Source organism: Melanerpes formicivorus, unplaced genomic scaffold (assembly GCF_026170545.1).
Source record: "Melanerpes formicivorus ecotype bairdi unplaced genomic scaffold, bMelFor1.0.p_v2 SCAF_40, whole genome shotgun sequence".
In the NCBI taxonomy this organism is placed as follows: domain Eukaryota; kingdom Metazoa; phylum Chordata; class Aves; order Piciformes; family Picidae; genus Melanerpes; species Melanerpes formicivorus.
Genome location: NW_027142392.1, coordinates 4224696 through 4239655, shown reverse-complemented (window position 1 = coordinate 4239655; position 14960 = coordinate 4224696). Strand labels below are relative to the sequence as shown.

Genomic DNA, 14960 nt, shown 5'->3' with positions numbered 1-14960 from the left:
TGTTTTGAACACATTGAAATCAATGATGGAGTCTTCTGGTTTTGGTTGCTACTTGGAACACCTTGGCAGTGGCTACTTATTTTCTGACATCCTGTCACCCCAGAGTAGTTAACTGAGGAACATTACTTTGAATAGAATAGAACAGAATAGAATAGAATAAAATAGACCAGGTTGGAAGAGACCTTCAAGATCATCGCGTCCAACCTATCATCCAACCTATCCCCCAACCAACTAAACTATGTAATGGATCTCTTTGTAGAATGGTTCCAGTTTTGTGGCTGAACCTTAATTTGGGAGTTCTGAAGAGCAAACCTATTATACTGTGGACCTGACATGTCTTAATACTTGCTCAATTAAGTACTGTTCCTAGAGCACACAGAATTTCGTGCAGGGACAAGAGGAAAAAGTGTGAGACTTTAACAGGAACTGCAGTTAATTCTTCAGTGCATGCATTACTTCCTCTATTCTTACAATGTTTATGAAAGATTTGAGGCTGAAATGGTTGAGAATATTATTTGAATGGTATTAAATGAGATGCATAAACTCATTTCTACAAGAGAGTAACATTTCTTTTACCTAGATTTGTACTACATCGGAGAAGTCTGCTATTGATAAGATAATTGATTCAGGTCCTCAGCTTGCTGGTTCATTAGACTTCAATGTAGTTCACAGTAAGTTTTTACTGAACGTTCCTTTTCATTTTGTAGATCTTGCTTTGTAAACTCTTAGTGTCTGATAACTAGGAATAAAAGAGGTTGTAGACAGCTGACGCATAAGAGAAGGTCAAGGGAAATGCTCAGGTGCTTGTGCAGACTGCTGCCTGGATCTTCTAAATGGTTTAGCAGTGAACCATTGGCAGCTGTTATTGTTTAGTTCAACAAATTCTTTCATTAAAAACTGTCAGTAAAGATTGTGGGGAAGAGGGATGTAGATGGGGATGAGAAACTAAAATTACTAATGACAAGAGTTGACAGGAAGTAGTAAAACTTCACTGCTTGTGAGAGGAGAGTGTTTTGTGACTTTGTACTGTTTGAACACCATTGAAAGGGAGTTTAAATATTGGATGTTGTGTTGTTACTCAGAGGTCTGGAACTGTTAGTGAAAAATGGTGTGTGTCTCCCTGTTTCAGTGTGACAAGTGTGATCATACTGGTCAAGGGAGTACAAATTTGTGGCCAAACTCCTCCTTAAGCCTGTCTGTAAATGCTTGGATTGCTACAAGCAAGTGACCCTGTAATTTATCTAAAATGTAGGCAAAATCCACTGGTGTTACTGAAGCTGAACCAAACAATTAAAAGAATAAGTGAAGTTGTTGAAATTCAAGATCTGGAGTGTATCTGAAACAGTAGAACCAGGCTTGAGAACATTTTAGTTCTAAAAGCACTTTGTGATCTTTTTCTGTATGGGGCCTGGTGTTGCTTGTGGAGAGGGTTACAGCTCAATTTTACTAGGTTCAGAAGGCTCTAACATACCTTTCTAACCTAGCTGGTGGACAGAAAAAGACTGTACAGATAATTATTAATATAATGGACTACCAGCAGGATGAGGTGTTTTTGGGAAGGAGTACTGTTTAGTTCATACTTAGTCAATACATTTCAGGTACAGTAAGTAAGGATGCATCAGGTATGAGAACTGAATCTGAAGGAGAGTGAGTGAAAAACACCCTTAGCATGGTGATGCCTTGTAAGGTCATCCTGATCCATAAGAATTGGTTTGATAGACATCAGTTTGTATAGCTGAGAATGTGTCACTGCCTGTGCTGAACAGCAATTGTATCAGCATGAATTGAGGTTTAATGCAGACATTTTATTTGGGATCTACCTGGAGGCAGCAATTTTATGAGATGGACTACAGATGTATGCACACATGCTATATGGGCTGGCCTCTGTGTGAAACATCCTTAGAATTCTGCTTCAGGTGTTTAATAACTCTTCACTTGAGGGTTGCTGATACGCTCCCATCCCACTGTAACAAATGTGGTGTGGATGAAGTGTGCTGGGGTAACCTCAAAGGAACCAGTGACAATAAATTTGGCTTATTCTATACTGTGTAATTTAGCTTTATGCTTTACTATTAGAGTATAGCTGTTACAAACCTTAAACTCTAAAGAGAACCATACTGAAATGTTTTGCCCTTCCTTAAAAAGTTATCCCTGGCTTATGTACTCTTCAGAGCTCAGCTAGATGCTTAGTGCCCAAATCAGTCTCGTGTGGGGAAGGTGTCATTGAAAATCTACTGTATTATTGTCCTTGTTATATGCAATGCTCATCTCTTACCTGCTGCAGCTTTGCTGATGTCTTGTGCTGAAGTGCCCCAGAATTTATTTGTGGCAGTTTTGTGAAAACAGCTTTCTGGGAACATAGCTGGGAAGACCACATCAGAACCATCAGAACCGATGTGTTTCAGTTTACTACAAAGCATGTGAATTCCAGCCTGAGTTAGAGAGGAATCAAAATGCAGCCAGCATCCTCCACTGACAAAACTAATTGGGGGTGAAAAAGCTCCACTTCTTGACAGTATGGTGGTGATGGTGAAAACTAAGTTAATGTTTAGGCAGGCACATGCTTGCCCCTGTCAAATGTAGCTGCTTTGGTCTGTGGTCATTCTGCTGTGCTGTCCTGAACATACTTGTAGAGCTCCAAGTCTACTGCAACAGGCTGCAAGTAAAGAGCTCTGGTTTAGGGTGACACTTGGTTAATATTAGATGTGATTTATTGATCCATGCACTGCAAAGTAATATTCTGCCGCGCAGACTACTCGGAAAAACCACTTTGAATTCTGAGCTGGCTGATGGGGAAGTGTATTTTGTATCATTGCTGCTTTGGAAAATGCTTTTGGGCTTTTCTTGTTTTGTAAAATGATGTGCTTTTATTTATCAAGGTTTATATAACAAAGGGTTTATTTACCTCGATGTACCAATATCTGATGACAGCTGTATAGCAGGTAAGTAAATATTTAATGCTATTATGCTTCCTTGCTTTCATTTCAGTTACCCTATAGGTTCTCTGTTGTAGAAGCTGCTTGTCTTTGTGCATGAGTTTGCTTAGACAAAACATTTGAGCTATGAGTTGTTTTTTTCCTACCTAAAAGTTATCAACCCTGTTAAAGCATTCTTTTCAGTTGTATACAGGCTTTATTTCAACTTGGAATTTGCAGTTGCTTTGTGTATTTGAATAAGATGAGATTCTCTCAAATTGTCAAGGCATGAATAAGTAATTATTAAATGTCTGTAACAAAGCATGGTGGTTTTTTTACTTCTGTTTTCTAGATAGGTGCAACTTTTTCCATAGCTGTTGGCATGGTCTTACTGCTTCAGTCATATGCTGTGTCAAGGGACTATGTCGAAGCTTAAGGCAGCTTATGGCTGCCCTTAAAACAACTCATTATGCTGTGCTCAGGGGTTTCTGAATTCAGTGTAATCTGCAAAGACACAAGTCATTTGGAAACTGGTCATGCAGAGTACCAGTCATTGTTGCAGTAGAGATCAGTTAAATGAAAGTCCTGTAGACACAAGAGACTTGCTGCTTAGGTAATAGCTTTGGGAGTCTCTGCGCTGGTGTGTGTGTGGGCTGGCTTTTTTTGTGTCCCACTCCAATCAGAGCCATGATTTGTTCTCCACCTGTGTTACAAAATCATATTATGGACTGGATAGAATAGAATAAACCAGGTTGGAAAGAGACCTTCAAGATCATCGCATCCAACCCATCAACCAATCCAACCCACCTAAACAACTAACCCATGGCACCAAGCACCCCATCAAGGCTCCTCCTGAACACCTCCAGTGATGGCAACTCCACCACCTCCTTGGGCAGCCCATTCCAATGGGCAATCACTCTCTCTGTATAGAACTTCTTCCTAACATCCAGCTTAAACCTCCCCTGGCACAGCCTGAGACTGTGTCCTCTTGTTCTGGTGCTGGGTGCCTGGGAGAAGAGACCAACATTCACCTGTCTACAACCTCCCTTCAGGTAGTTGTAGAGAGCAATAAGTTCACCCCTGAGCCTCCTCTTCTCCAGGCTAAGCAACCCCAGCTCCCTCAGTCTCTCCTCATAGGGCTTGTGTTCCAAACCCCTCACCAACTTTGTTGCCCTTCTCTGGACTCGTTCCAGCAAGTCAACCTCCTTCCTAAACTGAGGGGCCCAGATCTGGACACAGTACTCAAGATGTGGCCTAACCAGTGCAGTGTACAAGGGCAGGATGACTGGATGTTAACCTGTAGTGGGTGAGCTGGAGACAGCAAGGCTATGACGTGACATAGCATGGCTCTAGCTTTTATAAGAAAGCAAATGAACAACCTTATGCTTCAGGAGTGGGAGGATTTGAAATCCCATGTATACTGTCTTTAGCCTTTTAGTCTCTGTGACTGGAACATCCTCAGAATTGCAGGTACTGTGAAAATGAGGCTGTTCGTAATTTTGCACGTAATTCTTCTCTGCAGTGCCACCACTGGAAGGTTTTGTGATGAACAGAGTGCAAGGTGATTACTTTGAAACGCTCCTGTACAAGATATTTGTTTCAATAGATGAACACACTAATGTGGCAGAGGTAAGTAAACCATACCCTGTGTCAGGGGACTAGGAGTACTTGAGAGGACTCAAAGCACACTGCTGGAAATACTGAAGGCAGAGATATGGATTGATATCAAGTGAGTTTATTTAGAGGTGTTGCCAGGCATAAGATCCAACCTTTTATTGCTGCTTTTATAGTACTTCAGACTTGAAGGAGTTCAGTGGAACAGTTCTATCAGCTGGAATGACTTTACACATTAGTCACTAATGTGGACTATTTTATATGAGCTAGCAATGGGTGGGACAAAGTCTGTTTGCTAGTATGCAAGAAAAAGTAGTATTTTTTTTTCCTTTGGCAGTGAAAACATGCAGGGGCTTGGCTTAAAGTCAGAATGTAGCTTTTACCTAAGTATTTATAATTTTAGTATGAAAAACATCTTTTCCAAGGTCTTAATCTCAAAACTTGCTGAATAAGCACCCAAAAAAGACCCATGAAATAGTATCATAGTATCAGTCAGGGTTGGAAGGGACCACAAGGATCATCCAGTTCCAACCCCCCTGCCATGGGCAGGGACACCCCACACTAGATCAGGCTGGCCAGAGCCTCATCCAGCCTGCTCTTAAACACCTCCAATATAATCCAGGATTTGTTTTCCCCTTTCCCCTAGACATGATTTACATTACCCTAGAAATTGCACAGTGGAAGAAAACCTCATGCTTCTCTTGCCTACTTTCAAATGGAAGAATTAGGAGGCTTTGTTCCCTTTTTTCATCAGTTTCAGTGAAGACCAAATAGCTCCTATACCAGTACAGACTCAAGTTTAAAAGTAAAGAAAGCCAACAGATAGATGCCAAAGCCCACAAGCAGTGAATTACTCTGCATGGCTAATACTGTTTGTTTTGTTTTGTTTTTAGCTTGCAAATGTCCTAGAGATTGACTTGTCTTTAGTAAAGGTATGTGTAATACATCTGTTGAACCTGATGTAGAAATTTCACTGTCTTGCAAGCTGGTTTGCTACAGCAGTTGTTCCTTGTGTGTGTGTCCCTTCAGAATGCTGTGTCCATGTACTGTCGGTTAGGCTTTGCTCATAAAAAAGGCCAAGTCATAAACCTGGATAATCTTCATCCATCATGGAAGAATGTTCCTTCAATAAACAGACTGAAGTAAGTATCTTCATTCTTTCACAAGGCTTGTTTCTCTCTTTGAAGAGAGAGTTTATAACCAGCAGAATCTGATTGGAAAGCTATTGGTTGGTTGCTTTGACTTCTGCAACAGCCCATTTCACTTGGCTTGCCAATAGTGTATGATGATAAGAATACTTGACCCTCTTTTAATCTGATGATAAGGGCTGGTAATTTAGCCTCTTAAGTTCAGTGCCCTGCTTTTGTTAATTTAGTGCTGGCTTTTAAATGTCTAGTTTCTCCCTTCTGCAGCAGACAAGTGTACATTTGCTTTAAACTTCTGGGGCCCAAAATAACAACTGTGCTAATACAGAGACACTGTCTCTTGGCACTGCTGTGAGGGAATATGTGCCTAAGTTTTGCTTGCTTCCTGTCAGGAACTATAGAGCTGTTCTGTCACTCACCTATAGAGATATACATCTGACATGTATATCACATCCTGACAGACTCTTAATACCAGTCAGCAGAGGGTTCTCAGAGTTGGAATGGCAAGTTCTGTTAATAAAGGGTTGTCAGGCATTTTCAGCTTGGTATCTATTAAGCCATTTAAAATGATTGCTATGGCTGAGTTTTCTTTAATGCTTATTTCAGACTGTGAAGAGAAAAAGTGAGTAAGATTTTTTCCCCCCATTGGGTTCTTCTTCAGTGGTGGTGCCTTCGTTTTGTTTTTCTTTGTTTTCTTTACAAAATCCAGTATTTTCCAATCTCCAAATAAACTTTCCTGCTGAAGGACTCTGAGATGTCAAGTGTGACTGGTTTAGGGCTTAGAAGCATTGGAAGGCATGTACTGGGTATGCCTGTGTGTGGACTGCTTAGCACGGGAAGGCAGAGATAATTCTCTGGTGCCACGGTGACCGATAGATGTGGATTTTAATTCACATTAATAGGAGTACTTTGGACCCTCAAAAGATGCTGCTTTCATGGGACAGTGGGGAAAACAGAAGTCCTATACAGGAAGCTGGGTCATCAGCCACAGATACAGATACCAACAGTCAAGATGATCCAGGTTAGCACTAACAGTAAATTTTAATTCATTAGGATCAACTGCTTAGGCTTGTAAAGGGGGTCTGAAAACAAGGAAAAGATAGATTGTGTAGATTCTTTCTTTCCATGTGGAATATGCAGTGGGGGAGGTGGTGTCTGCTTCTTGGTTTAAAATTCTATAGCCAAACAGCTTTTGTCTGAAGATGAGGCTGGTCTGTATTACAGATGTCAATTAACACAAAGCTACCAGGTTTTGAATTTAGTCAGCGGTGTAGTCAGTGCTCAGGGAATTCTGTTCTGCTTGGTATAGCAATAAAATTGCTGGGGTGTTCCTTTTATTTTTCCTTTTAAACAGATCTGACTTGAAGTTGATTATTTCACTTTTAAATCAAACAAATCTGATCTTAGAGAGTCTTTATTTTATTCTCTATTAGCTGAAACAGCCAGTGTGAGCAGCCTGAATCTGTCCAGTGGGCACACAAAACGAATTGCCTTCCTCTTTGATTCTACTCTCACTGCCTTTTTGATGATGGGAAATCTTTCACCGGTATGTCGGAGTTGTTCAAGGTATTAAGAGTAAATCTACAGAGCTTTAAAACACTTTGACTTAAATATAATGCAGCTGTAATAATGGAAAGAACCTCTTATTGTTTCTCTTTAAAAAAATGGTGGTTGTTTTTTCTTGCTCATTCCGTTCTCCAGGAATTAACAACATTTTGCTGTGTTTCTCCAGAACTTGAAAAGTCATGCAGTCACTATGTTTGAAGTTGGGAAACTGTCAGATGAGAGTCTTGACAGCTTCTTGGTGGAGCTGGAAAAGGTAATCTTTTGCACGTTTGACCAAATTGCCTTTTCAATGCTTGATGTTTTAAAGGATCCAACCTCCCTGCCTCAGTATTTTCCTTGTGTAGAACTGCTTATTTAGTATTACAATGATAAGAGAAAGGCCTTTAGCATACCAAATTGGAGGGGATCAGCTGAAGACTCTTGAATGTGTCCAGAGAAGGGTAATGTGACTGGGGGGAGGCCTCAAGCACAAGCCCTATGAGGAGAGGCTGAGGGAGCTGGGATTGTTTAGCCTGGAAAATAGGAGGCTCAGTGGAGACCTTTTTGCTCTCTACAACTATCTGAAGGGTAGTTGTAGTCAGGAGGGGGTTGGTCTCTTCTCCCAGGCAACCAGCACCAGAGCAAGAGAACACAGTCTCAGGCTGCGCCAGGGGAAGTTTAGGCTGAAGGTGAGGAGAAAGTTCTTCACAGAGAGTTGTTAGCCATTGGAATGTGCTGCCCAGGGAGGTATTGGAGTCACCGTCCCTGGAGGCGTTCAAGAGGGGATTGGACGTGGCACTTGGTGCCATGGTTTAGTAGTCATGAGGTGTTGGGTGACAGGTTGGACTTCATGGTCTTTGAGGTCTTTTCCAACCTTATTGATTCTATTAAATGTTTCTAACTCATACCTTTAACATCTTTAATGACCTTGCATATATATATATATATATGAATATGTTGAATCTAATGAGCAGAGTGAGTTCATGAACACATCCCCTTGCATTAGGGCTTGTCAGTGGAAATTGCTTTCTTTTGAGTCAAGTGTGAGTATTGCTGAAGGTCTGCACATTTTAGTAGGAAAGTTGGACCATTATATGCTGGAATGTTTAATGTGTCCATCTTATAAAGATAGTTCTAGAAGAGAATTATGTAGGACTGCTGTTGATTGCTGTATCATTTTGTACCAGTTGGAGTGACTGGCTATTTAAATCTTTAACCTGAAGACTGAGTTGTAGTTCTAAGCAACAGATGTTGCCTTTCTGGGATTTCTGACCATTGGTGATTAGCACGCCTGAGGCTCACATTGCATTTAGCAGTTGCTGTAGATCACCTTTGCATCTAAGCTGCAGGGTTGTTACTCAGTTGCAAAGCTTTAAAATACCAATTTGTTAGTGTTTTTGCTTGTGTAATTGATGCTTACAGAAGCAACCTGCCGTTTGTGTTTCTTTTGTTTGCTGTTTAGGTTCAAAGCACAGGCGAAGGGGAAGCACAGCGGTACTTTGACCATGCCCTTACGCTGAGAAACACAATACTGTTCTTGAGGCACAATAAGGACCTAGGGGCACAAGCTGTGCAGCCAGATCAGCCAAATAATGGTACTGTGAACACTGGAGGAAATGTTTCTGAGTTTGGGAATGGGCTGCCCAGGGAGGTGGTGGAGTCATCATCCCTGGAGGTGTTCAAGAGGGGATTGGACGTGGCACTTGAAGCCATGGTTTGTTTAGTCATGAGGTGTTGGGTGATAGGTTGGAGTTGATGATCTCTGATGTCTTTTCCAACCTTATCAATTCTATGATTCTTTACTGAACTGCCACAGAGACAGCTTTCTGATTAAGCTGCCATTTCAGAAAGCAATCAGTCTTACTTGTTTAAAAATATTTTGAAGCAAACCTATTGCTTTGAATCATCCTTTGAGCCTGTACTGGTGAATTTGCCTTTTGAATGACAGATCTAGTTGCCAAAGCTTGGATTTAACACCTGAAGCAACAGATTGAAAGCTAATGATGGTAAGACAAGCTGAACCTGAAGAAGTTGAGAATTATTTGTGCTTCTGAAGGCCATAGTTAAGGAGGTATAATTAGTGAGGAGCAAGCTGTTGTTTGGTGTCAAGCAGCCCTGTCTGACTGGAATTGCTAAAACCCTGCACAAATTTATTACTAATCACCCACAAAAGTGTAAGAAGGTAGTTGTGGAAAACACTGCATTGGTGGCTTAGAAGGGGAGGATGGAAAATCTGAAATGATGTTTTGGGTTGTGTATGTTCCCTCTGAAGTGCTAATTTCAGATGCTTACATTTTCAACGCAGGGTTTCCCTTGGACCTCTTACGATGTGAGAGTTTGCTTGGCTTGGATCCAGCTACCTGCAGCAGAGTTCTCAACAAAAATTATACCCTTCTGGTTTCCATGGCACCACTCACCAATGAAATTCGACCTATTAGCAGCTGTACACCTCAGGTGAGGAAAAAAAAACAACCTCGTGTTTTTGCCCCCCTGTGTCTGGTAATAAAAAACCCTCTTAGAAGCTTTGTTTTGGATGCATCCATTTATGTGTCCTTTGTAAAGTGATTCAATTATTGGCATGTAGAATCAATAGCATTGCAGAAAGGAAATATTTAGGAAGAGAAATGTGAATGCTTAATGTAAACTACTCAGCTCTGGTGAGGCCCCATCTGGAGTACTGCGTCCAGTTCTGGAGCCCCTATTACAAGAGATATGGAGGTGCTGGAACGTGTCCAGAGAAGGGCCACGAGGATGATCAGAGGGCTGGAGCACCTCTCCTATGAGGACAGACTGAAGGAGTTGGGACTGTTCAGTCTGGAGAAGAGAAGGCTCCAAGGTGACCTAATTGTGGCCTTCCAGTATCTGAAGGGGGCCTACAGGAAGGCTGGGGAGGGACTTCTCAGGATCTCAGGTAGTGATAGGACTAGGGGGAATGGAATGAAGCTGGAGGTGGGGAGATTCAGGCTGAATGTGAGGAGGAAGTTCTTCCCCATGAGAGTGGTGAAGCCCTGGAATGGGTTGTCCAGGGAGGTGGTTGAGGCCCCATCCCTGGAGGTGTTTAAGACCAGGCTGGATGAGGCTCTGTCCAGCCTGATGTAGTGTGGGGTGTCCCTGCCCATGGCAGGGGGTTGGAACTAGATGATCCTTGTGGTCCCTTCCAACCCTGCCTGATACTATGATACTATGAAAGTGTTTGTCTATTTTATTAATCATTTATCTTCAAGCAGAGTCAATAGCAGATAGTTTGTTGTTGAATTTGTTGATAGAAAATGCCTTACTATCATCTTTCTATAAAGAGTCTTGTGATCCTGGAGTAAGCACCTGGAATATCAGCAGAAGCAGAGTAATACATTTGAACTTCTGTTCACTAGATATGTACTTCTAAAAGATTCTTAAATGGTATCTGGACATGTATGACAATTGCAATGTTAAGTAATTGCTCATTTCTTGAATAATCTCTTCAGCATATTGGGCCTGCAATACCAGAAGTCAGTTCAGTTTGGTTCAAATTGTATATTTACCACATAACTGGACAAGGACCACCCTCTCTGTTGCTCTCTAAAGGAACACGTCTTAGAAAACTTCCAGACATCTTTCAGGTAATGTATCCGTGGATCAGTGTCAGTTAGCTATCTTCTATTCTATTCTGAACATGAGCCTGCAGTGTGCCCAGGCAGCCAGGAGGGCCAATGGCATCCTGGCCTGCATCAGGAACAGTGTGGCCAGCAGGAGTAGGGAGGTCATTCTGCCCCTGTACACTGCACTGGTTAGGCCACACCTCGAGTACTGTGTCCAGTTCTGGGCCTCTCAGTTTAGGAAGGAGGTTGACTTGCTGGAACGAGTCCAGAGAAGGGCAACAAAGTTGGTGAGGGGTTTGGAACACAAGCCCTATGAAGAGAGGCTGAGGGAGCTGGGGTTGCTTAGCCTGGAGAAGAGGGGCTCAGGGGTGACCTTATCACTCTCTACAACTACCTGAAGGGAGGTTGTAGACAGGTGGATGTTGGTCTCTTCTCCCAGGCAGCCAGTACCAGAAGAAGAGGACACAGTCTGAGGCTGTGCCAGGGGAGGTTTAGGTTGGATGTTAGGAAGAAGTTCTATACAGAGAGAGAGATTGCCCATTGGAATGGGCTGCCTGGGGAGTTGGTGGAGTCGCTGTCATTGGAGGTGTTCAGGATACTTGTTGACAGGGTACTTGGTGCCATGGGTTAGTTGTTTAGGTTGTGTTGGATTGGTTGATGGGTTGGTTGCGGTGATCTTGAAGGTCTCTTCCAACCTGGTTTATTCTAAATTTCTATTTAGCTTTTCAATTTATGTGAGATTATTTTCACCTCCTGTTTGCTAGGAGGCTGCTGCAGTGGCTACATAACTCTGCAGAAATTGGTGACAGGTACCTCCTGGTCAAAGTAGTGCCTTAACTCTGATACCGACAAACTTATGTCTCTACCAGGAATGTGAACAGGAGTGATCCTCCCTACAAAGTATAACACTCTGGAGTTGTAGTTACCTGTGGCAACTTCCTAATTGTAACAATGTGTTAATGCCTAGCTCTTAGTATTTTATGTGGTTGGATAGTCCATTGCAGCTAAATACTCTTGATTTCTCTCTTACAGGGTTATGATCGCCTGCTAATAACATCTTGGGGGCACGACCCAGGAGTTGTTCCTACTTCAAACGTGCTCACCATGTTGAATGATGCTTTAACACATTCTGCTGTTTTAATTCAGGTATGGGCTCCTCTGTTAATCTTTTCTTTCACTAACAGTTTAACTCAAAAGCTATGCAAGTTTTCATGATTTATACAGCATAGCAGAGCTGCGCTTTTGCCAAGAGCTGGAAAATGTTTAACATCTCTAGCCAGTGCTGCTGTGGTTCACTAGAGGTTAAGACATGAGAATTGAACTAAATAACATACTGTATATGCATTGCTGTTTTGTGGGCAGGCATAACAGACTTCAGTTTGCTAAAAGTGAGATTTGGATTTGTGAGAGTGGGAATGTAGAAAGCCAGAATGAAAGCGGAGAGCCCATGAGCTTTTTAGCCAGCAGTTGTGTGAGGTAACTGGCAGTATGAACTGTAGTTCAAGAAGTGCACTTTTGTGGTACTGCTTGGTATTTAGCTCTTACAGTAAAGTATGAGCAAAACATGCTCTTCAACACCAAGTGCAGAAACAGAGTTTGTCTATTTGGGAGAAGTGAAATAGCTCCCTCTCCTGTTTCTTTGGTTCAGCTAACTCTCAGGGTTAATCATTCCATTGAACAGGTATTTACTATTGTAAAAGCCCCACAGGATTACACATTCTCAGAAGCCCAGTTAAGACAGCTTAAAAGCGTTCTGTGCTGAGAAGTGGAACCTGGTTTGCTGCACAAATGCTCAGGCATTAGAAAATCTGTTGATAACCAGTAACTGGAGAGAGAAATCACTCATGTTTAACTTCATTGTGTTTGCTCACATGCATTTTAGGGAAAAGGGGGGGACATTTTGATCTGCTTATTTGTTTCTTCACCTTGACTAGTGCTGTGTAAAAAGAGAGCACAAGCAGGACTAAGCTCAGATGATTAGATTTTTTTGTTCCTAATTTGATGTCTTGATGTTCAGGGGCATGGCATGCATGGAATGGGAGAAACAATGCACATACCTTTCCCATTTGATGAAGCTGAAAAGCAAGGAGGTAACTTGACTGTCTTTAATCTCTACCCCACCATGTTTAATTTTACTGCATGTTACCTTGCAGTAAGGTTGCTATAATCTTTTTAATGTAAACTTTCTTGGATTTGCAAATCAAGTGAGATGAGAAAACAGAACATTTAAATGGATGACAAATATGTTCTGAGCATGGAGGTACCATCTTCTCCTTTCTCCCTTCCCTGTCCTGATTGGAAAGTGTTTTCTGGCCTCAGTTCTCTTCTAGCATGCAAGCAAAGTAGTAACTTCCACAAAGACTTCTGAATCTTGCTCTGTGCATACCTGCTTATTAGCTGGCATCTTTAAGTGCATAAATCTTCCATGTATTCTGTGCAACATCTCTCAACTGTAAGACAGGCGAGACCAAAATTGAACAAAGTTGTCTTGATTAATAGCACTGAGAACTATTATTGAGGTTTTTTTTCCCCAGGAAGAGCTTTACTAGCAGAATCTTCTGCTTCTTCAAAGTCTGCCTAGCACAACTTATTTTGAAGGACAGGAATTGACATGTTCTGAAATACTCCTTGATGGCTTTGCAGAGTTGAGGCCTTCCTGATTAAGAGCTGTCATAAAAGTAGGAATTTGTAGATATGAAATCTAAAATTACTTAAGCTTAAGCACAGCCTCAAATGGTCACAACCACTTAGAAAAATGTGGTCCAAGTATAAGTGCAACTTAACTTCCTAACCTAGTTTCTGCTATGTTCAAAGTGAGTGGCTTTGTGCTTTCTGGGATGTCTCTTTTCTCCTCACTTCACGCTGAAAAACCTTGAGGGCAGAATCTCTTGAGTTCTAGCATGAACAACTGAATGTTGCAACTCCTTGTTAACCTCTCCTACTGTATTCTAATTCATCAGAATTTCAGATAAGTGGAATATGTTTGTTGTTTTGAATTTGCCAGAAAAGGCTCTGGCACTGAAGGAGGTGAACATTTGATTCCTAGCTAAACTTTGCCATCTCTGCTATGTCTGTGTGTGAAAGATTGCTCACCTTCTGTTTGTATTTTTGTTTTTCCTTGACTCTTTCAATATACTCTAAATTACTAATTAATTAGTGTGGGAAGACTGTGATCACTTACATGCTATCCCAGATTTCTACCAGTGTGTTCACTAAGATGGAGCATTACAAGAGAGAAAAATCTGGATAAAAAAACCAGCCTGGCCTAGAGAATGAGCTGCGTGGTTATAGAGGAGGCTTCTAGTGAAGTAAGCTGATACCTGTGTTGTTTTCCACTAGAGTTCTCCCGTGGGAACATGGGCATTCACACAGCTTTAAAAATACTGAGAAATAAAGTAGACTTGCAGCACCTTTGTGGCTATGTCACTATGTTAAACCCTTCAAGTCGGCACGCAAGCAGAAAGCTGAGTGATTCTTCTGATGGAAGAGGTTGGTTACCAATAATTGTGGGTTTTGCTACGGTCCCTTAGTTTCGCCTACAGTCGCTTGAGCAAACTGAACAGAGGGTTAAATTCTCTCGTTGGGAACTCCACAAAATGCTGCCCAACACTGATAAAAAGCCATTTTGAGTGTAATGTAGTGGTTTAGAAATTTCCCACTGCGTTAACAAGAAGCATGGCTCGCTCAGTCAGAAGCAAATGGAAGCTGTGTTTTAAAGGCATAGCCTGAAACTGCCACAGGTACTATGCTTACTTCCCATTTCTTTGACTAGCTCAGAAATAGCAGATGCATACCAAAACAATCACTGGATTTGACCAGTCAGCAGAAGAAAAAAACAATTTCAACATATTGAAAGTAGGTTGAATCATCTTTATGTGCCAGAACATAATCTTTTGTGTGTTGAGGGTCCTGAGGTGACTCTTGTAGTCTTAAAATAACCCTGGCCCTTTGTTTCTCCACACCCCTTCCTCCAGTTTTATAGTCATGTGGTCAGTGACAAAGCTTATGTCATGTTCTTTACATCAGGTAGTATCTAAGCTTATATCTAAGCTGATGTCACCAAGCTGGGGGCAGGAGTTGATCTGCTGGAGGGTAGAGAGGCTCTGCAGAGGACCTCGACAGGCTGGACAGATGGGCAGAGTCCAACGGCATGAGATTTAATG

At 41.7% G+C, this 14960-nt stretch overlaps 1 protein-coding gene and 1 long non-coding RNA gene across 3 annotated transcripts in view; one reads left to right on the top strand and one right to left on the bottom strand.

Moving 5' to 3' along the window:
• LOC137451244 (uncharacterized) overlaps positions 1-14960 on the bottom strand; it is a 252222-nt gene that overhangs the window by 105311 nt on the left and 131951 nt on the right. The gene's annotated exons all lie outside the window — the stretch shown is intronic.
• Positions 1-14960, top strand: part of FAM91A1 (family with sequence similarity 91 member A1) — a 30641-nt gene that overhangs the window by 7832 nt on the left and 7849 nt on the right. For both annotated transcript variants that reach the window (XM_068158585.1, XM_068158586.1), the window contains exons 7-20: positions 581-671; positions 2880-2942; positions 4438-4544; positions 5423-5461; positions 5559-5671; positions 6577-6695; positions 7108-7220; positions 7407-7493; positions 8682-8814; positions 9525-9673; positions 10684-10818; positions 11830-11943; positions 12815-12887; positions 14137-14286. In XM_068158585.1, coding sequence (XP_068014686.1) covers positions 581-671; positions 2880-2942; positions 4438-4544; positions 5423-5461; positions 5559-5671; positions 6577-6695; positions 7108-7220; positions 7407-7493; positions 8682-8814; positions 9525-9673; positions 10684-10818; positions 11830-11943; positions 12815-12887; positions 14137-14286 — 1486 coding nt within the window. The remainder of the gene's footprint in view (positions 1-580; positions 672-2879; positions 2943-4437; positions 4545-5422; positions 5462-5558; positions 5672-6576; positions 6696-7107; positions 7221-7406; positions 7494-8681; positions 8815-9524; positions 9674-10683; positions 10819-11829; positions 11944-12814; positions 12888-14136; positions 14287-14960) is intronic.